The following is a 6,141-nucleotide window of genomic DNA, read 5'->3' as shown; positions in this document are numbered from 1 at the left end:
TTTCAGGAACAGGCAAAGACGCTGTCTCCTCTGATTGTGAAGGCTCACAAACCCCGACAGAAACACGCACGTTTCTGCCTCGTTGATTTCAATTCACGGGAAGACCGCGATATTGCCTTCAAGGCAATAAAAGCTTCGGCGAAGAAAAGTGAAAGGAAAATCGTTGTATCGATTCCACGCACAGAGAACTCGGAATTTGTCCAGGAGCTCGTTCAACGCAGAATAAATGCTTTAGAGAAGAAGAAAGCAAAGGCGCGATTAAGACATGCGAGTAAATTAGCATTGCGGGCGAAAAATTTCACATCCTCGATTGTTATAACAAATCTGCCTCGAAGTGCCTCGAAAGCGGAAGTGCGTAGGTTATTCCCAACAGCGGTTGATGTGCAAATAAAACCACGAAAAGGTCACTTGATCGCTTCTAGTATAGCCGCAGTCACGTTACCCACGACAATGGAGGCGCGTGCAGCAGTAAAAAAGAAACAATCTTTGGGCGGGACGGAACTTAAAATTCGATATGATACGCAGCAGCTTAAGAAGCCCAGAAGTAAATCAAAGACCAAAGATAGACGGAAGGGTCCCAAGGGTTTGCAGCCTGCGGCAAAAAACTAAGAGATTAAATTTAAAATATTAAAACTGTCCAAGAAAAATCTAAACAATAAAAAAAAAATTAAAAAAAATACCAACAACAAAAATGAGAAAAAAAATTATTTAGTCGCTCTCGTATAATCTTCTATGATATAAAAAAATTAAATCTGTAAATAACGATTACAATATGACCCAAAAATAAAAATCATAATCTAATGGCCTTATTCATAAAAAATAAAGTAGGTTTAAAGAGCTTTATAAATTGACGTTTTCATACATTTTTCAATTTATAAAGCTTTTATTATAAAGCTACTTTATTTTTTATGAATAAGGCCATAAAAGTTTAATTGGATCAGAAAAATAAATATCCAATTTTAACGGTTAAATTGATTTTTATTATAACCGTTTAAGGTCCTTGGATTTCAACCGCAAGTACAAAAACTGCATCTTTCAACGGAAAATTACATAAATATTCTAAAACGAAAGTGCCAGAGCCACATCCCCATAACGAATTTCTTAAAAGTATTAAATAGTTTGTTCACATATTTTAGGATTTATTTAAAATTATAAAGTAAACCGGCAATACATAATTATAAATGCGAATATATAGTACATATTTGAATCGCATTAGTTCAATTACGCAGTTTTAAGCAAGTGATAGTAAATTAATTTATTGCATTACACATGTTCAGTAATACGCTTAGTGTGCATGCTTGCTGTTCCATGAAGGTATGCGCATTTGTTTTTAATATAATATGCATACATATCGTCACCTGAAATGCAAAAAGTCGGTAACTCATAAAAAATTCAAAATTCACTTTTTGTTTGATTTCATCAAATTACAACTCACTCCCCACATCGTTTTATGCAAAAAAAAAAAAAAAAATTCACGACCTTTTTTCATTTCAGTGACGATGATGATACGTAATTTTGCATTTCAGGTGACGATATGTATGCACTGCATTTTTTTCTAAATACGTACATGTTTACGTGATTTAATTTTATTTAAACAAGTATCTACACCTCACTTAAGTTACTCATACACAATTGTTTCGTGACAAGAAAAACACCGCCAGCACTTTGATTTCATTAAGAAATTATTAAACATTTTTGCCTGTTTGCACGTCCATACATTGGTTTATTTTTGTATGTGTACGTTAAAATATATTTAGTACAGGGTTTCGAGCACCAATTTCGGTAATAGAAGGTGCGACATCTTGGAATAAACCAAGGTTGCATCTTCATTGCACTCGTTTTAGGGAATCTAAATGATAGTTTATGGAGCATTATGTGACTTTTTAACAATCCTTCAATTAAAACAAAAAAAAAATTGTCTTCATTCTGGTTTAATCAAACAGTCGAGCCGCCTTTAAATTTAGCAATTACTTTCAAATCCATATTTCCATACTAATGCACGGAAAATTTAAATGAAATTTCATTAAAATAACCCGAGTAAATAAGCGGCAAACCAGCTAACACTCCTAATCCAAAGTTTTTTCTCTTTTAAAGTAAATTTTACCTTTGGGACATTAGCGGAGAAGATATGAGAAACTTTACGCATTTTGTGTGGCATAGTTTAACTACATTATGTATGCAGTTTTTGTTTTACATAGAGTGCAGAAAGATATTTATTACTGTTGTTGGATATACACAGATATTTAATAGAAAGAGGGAAGTTTACTTAATACATCCATTATTTACTTTTCAGTATTTGATTATGTTTGCAGCAACCGTTGTCGAATGGATGGTGACGATGATGGAGCAGCGCCGGAGGACTCTGCCAATGGAGCGGGTTGTGGTGGTGATCGCAAGGGAAACGAGGGCTGTACGAAACGCACACGTTCGACGTCTATGCTGCTTGAATTGGACGGCGCTGTGTTGGCTGCTGCATTAAATGCCGACGTAAAAGCAGTGGCGGCTCAAAGGGTGTGGTAGTTGCGCTCGTTGCGGGCCTTGTAAAATTTGTAGGCAACCAAACTGATGGCCAAAATGCCCAACGTCAATACTATACCACCAATGAAGGATGGAAAATCAAAATGATTGCATGGTGGACGCGGAGTTGGTGGTGCAGCTGTTGTGGTCGTAGTTGTTGTGCTGTTGTCTGGCGCAACAGTTGTTGTGCTGTTGTTTGGCGCAACAGTTGTTGTGCTGTTGTTTGGCGCAACAGTTGTTGTGGTGGACGTCGATGGAGTGGTAGTGGTAGTGTTTGGCGAAGCTGTGCTAGAAGTGGTCGGAAGGGTTGTTGTTGTTTGTGGAGGAGCAGTTGTAGTGGTGGTGTTTTGGTCAGGTGCTGCCGCTGTAGAAGTTGTAGTTGCATTTTGATCCGTTGTTGATAGAGTTTCTTTTGTGTTTACTGACTCCTGTGTGGTAGTAGTAGGATCTGCAGTAATTGTCTCTGTTGATACTTTCAAGCTCGTTGAGTCGTTTTTGGTTGCAACAGTATCAGACGGTGTAAGATCTTTGATATTTGCCGTTGATTTGTTATCATCAGTCGCATTTCTAGCTGCTTTTAGTAAATAAAATTAAAGATTATATTTCAATTTATTTATTCATTTACACCAATCGGCTTTACACTACATCCTTATTAGCTGGTATAAATAACTACGTATGTATACATAAGTAAAAGGTAAAAATGTTATTAAAATTTCTTAAATATGTACGAAAGACTAATAACGAACACCCAAAAAAGTTAATGGCTGCACAACGACTATTAGATCTTTGCGATACAATTTGTCGGAGCAGAGCTTGGCAATTGTTAAATTGAATTCCGAATCATTACTGTAATAAGGTGAATAACTTAAAGCTTAAATTAAAGAAACTCAATATATATACAGAAAATAGAAAACTGCAATGGAAAGGCTCTGCATTTTTTATTAAAACATATTAGGGGTCTTCCCTTAAACTCGTAACGCTTTGTTTTTTACACCGTATCGACTCAGCTTATTGACAAGTATTTCATGGTTGACCATATCGAAGGACTGGCTGAAATCTGACCACGGTTCATAGCATTGAGAATACAATTCGTATAACAAAATAGGTTGGTTGTTGTTGATCGAACACGAAGAAGCCATGTTGTTTTTTTTTTGATTTAAGCTAAACGTTATTTGTGAGAAGATTATCTTCTCAAGTAGTTTAGCGATGAACGATTGGATACAGATCGGTCTGTTGTTAGTTATATCTGACTTCAAACCCGATTTGCGTATTGGACTGATAAAAGTTATCTTCCAAGAATTCCCGAATATGTGGACAGTCCCAGCCCTATGAAATATGTACAGTTATTCAATACTTATGACAAGATTTTATTAAGTTTCACCTGCAAATCTTGCAATTAGTTTTTAACCAGCATCCTGACTATTTTTTTTATCGCCCGATATGGTTCATATTTGAGATTTTTTTGTGTGGAGGGTGTTGTGCATTTTCTTCCGCATAAAAGTAAGTTTTGTGCATGCATTATATGGAAAAGAAAATGCGCAACACCCTCGACAAAAAAATAAACAAAAAATCAACGGTAACTTTTAGCGACTTGAAAATTGCATTTTATTATACTAAAATTGAAGCGACTATAAAATTGCCTACTCTAAATCTTATTAAGAAAATCTAAATTTTGATGAACATTTTTTTTAAATTTAATTACATTTTTTTTTTGAACTTTGTGCAAGTTTTAATATTTTTATGTACATATGTGGTATTTGATATATGTAGATCGACCCATATTTTCAATGAAAATTATTAATTATTATTAAAGATGAGTTGCCAACAGCATCATTTTGAATTTTGCTGCTTTATTTTGACCGTAACTGTATATCGATACCTGAGTGGAAGATCGACCTATCTGGGCAGCCAGTTCGAAAACGCCCTATCTCAGAAAACTTTTCAAGAACGCCCTATTTCAAAATTTTATTGAGAAACACCGTATTTCGAAATTCCGTTCAAAAAATAACCTGACTGATAACTGAAAATTTACTGAAAATGTACTGAGATAGGGCGTTTTTACAATCGGCAGCTGAGATAGGGCGTTTTTGAATCGGCAGGTGAGATAGGGCGTTCTTCGATCAAATTCTGAGGTAGGACGTCGTTGGAAAGTTTCTGAGATAGGGCGTTTTCTAACTGGCTGCCGAGATAGGTTGATTTTCCACTCAGGTGTCGATATGTATAACATATGTAAATGGAAGGAAATAACTCCATAAAAAATTTAGCCATTAGGTGGTGTGCGGATCCAATGTTCTGGTTTTTATTAATATCTAATAAAAGCTTGTCAAAAAGTTTTGTAACTACTTGTTTTGCTTATGTTAATCATTAATAAATGTGTATGCGCAATATTAATAAATTTGTATTCGATTATTCAACCAGTTTTGAAAATTCAATAATCTATTGTAGCCGCTACAACAACAACATAAAACTTTTTTTCATTTAAAATTGCAAACCTTCTCCAGTGAGTCATTGTGGGTATGTATGTACGTTGTGCAAATAAATATATGAAAGTATCAAAACAAACATAAATACATTTGTATAATGTACATATATGTATGTATAGTACATATTTAGTTTTCAGCGCAAAACAAACTTATCAGCAACAAACACAAAGACAGATTTTCGTTCTTTTGTCCACTGCAAAGCGTATACATATCGAGACCTAACCGCCAAAATAACGTAAGCGACATTTTTTCAAAATTTTCTTTTTGATGCAGAAATGCATCTAGATGCTCTAGGAATATTTCTGCATCAAAAAGAAGATTTTGAAAAAAATGTCGCTTATGTTATTTTGGCGGTTAGGGCTCGATATTGTCGTTTAAAGTACAAAACCGCGTATCAAGATAAGGTATTATTATTATATATATTTATTTTCTAGAGAGTATAAACACTCATACTTCATACCACGACAGTCGGGTCTACGAAACCGGAACGACCCAGATTTATATCTGGCCAAGGACTGTCACTCGCACACCGTGCCCAAAAGTCACAACTCAATATAATACGTTCGTCAGATAATGCGAAACACTATTTCGTAGCACATGCTAATCATATGGTTTTTTTTTTTTAACAAATTATAACAAAAATTTGCTCCAGCTTTTGCTGAAAGGTAAATAAAGGGAAATGTTTAGTTATTGGCCCATCGTTTTTGGGGTGGGGGGCGGAGGGGGAGGGGGCGTGGCCCCCCAAACCCCCCTCATTCGAAAGGGGCTAGTCGCCACTTTACGAAAAGCCCCAACCCCCCCTTGGGGACCTCCCACAAACCCCTAGGGAACCGTTTGAAAATGGGGTAAAAACGGCATTTTCCGAGGCAAACTGAGCAGTTTGAAGTGGAATATAACCCAACTAACAGAATCTGTGGGGTTTTTAAATAAAAGAAGTTATCCCAAGGTGGTTATCAGGCGAAAAAAGGAGGCCTAAACACCTTTCGCAGAGAACACCTTTGTGCGTAGGCGGCCTTCGGCCGCACTTAGGGATTATAACCCTCAGGCAGTAGAATTCTCCTTTCTGTGTAGCCAAAGAAGGAGGGCTGAACACCTTTTGCAGAGAACACCTTTCTGCGTAGGCGGCCTTCGGCCGCACTTA

General features: G+C 36.1%; 3 protein-coding genes across 3 annotated transcripts in view; 2 read left to right on the top strand and 1 right to left on the bottom strand.

Moving 5' to 3' along the window:
• Positions 1 to 678, top strand: part of LOC118748014 (serine/threonine-protein kinase rio2-like) — a 47,102-nt gene extending 46,424 nt beyond the window's left edge. Inside the window, exon 3 of the mRNA XM_036482282.1 lies at positions 13 to 678. Coding sequence (XP_036338175.1) covers positions 13 to 609 — 597 coding nt within the window. The 3' untranslated portion in view covers positions 610 to 678. The remainder of the gene's footprint in view (positions 1 to 12) is intronic.
• A 914-nt stretch (positions 679 to 1,592) lies between these two features.
• Positions 1,593 to 6,141, bottom strand: part of LOC118748010 (cell wall protein DAN4) — an 11,012-nt gene continuing 6,463 nt past the window's right edge. Inside the window, exon 3 of the mRNA XM_036482276.1 lies at positions 1,593 to 3,091. Coding sequence (XP_036338169.1) covers positions 2,505 to 3,091 — 587 coding nt within the window. The 3' untranslated portion in view covers positions 1,593 to 2,504. The remainder of the gene's footprint in view (positions 3,092 to 6,141) is intronic.
• LOC118747501 overlaps positions 3,724 to 6,141 on the top strand; it is a 3,189-nt gene continuing 771 nt past the window's right edge. Inside the window, exon 1 of the mRNA XM_036481552.1 lies at positions 3,724 to 3,801. Within this exon, the coding sequence (XP_036337445.1) occupies positions 3,724 to 3,801 (78 nt within the window). The remainder of the gene's footprint in view (positions 3,802 to 6,141) is intronic.

Source organism: Rhagoletis pomonella, unplaced genomic scaffold, assembly GCF_013731165.1.
Source record: "Rhagoletis pomonella isolate Grant_MI unplaced genomic scaffold, Rhpom_1.0 Rhpom_scaffold_00012, whole genome shotgun sequence".
Taxonomy (NCBI): Eukaryota; Metazoa; Arthropoda; class Insecta; order Diptera; family Tephritidae; genus Rhagoletis; species Rhagoletis pomonella.
The sequence above is the reverse complement of the archived record's forward strand: the minus strand, read 5'-3'. Positions and strand labels throughout refer to the sequence as shown.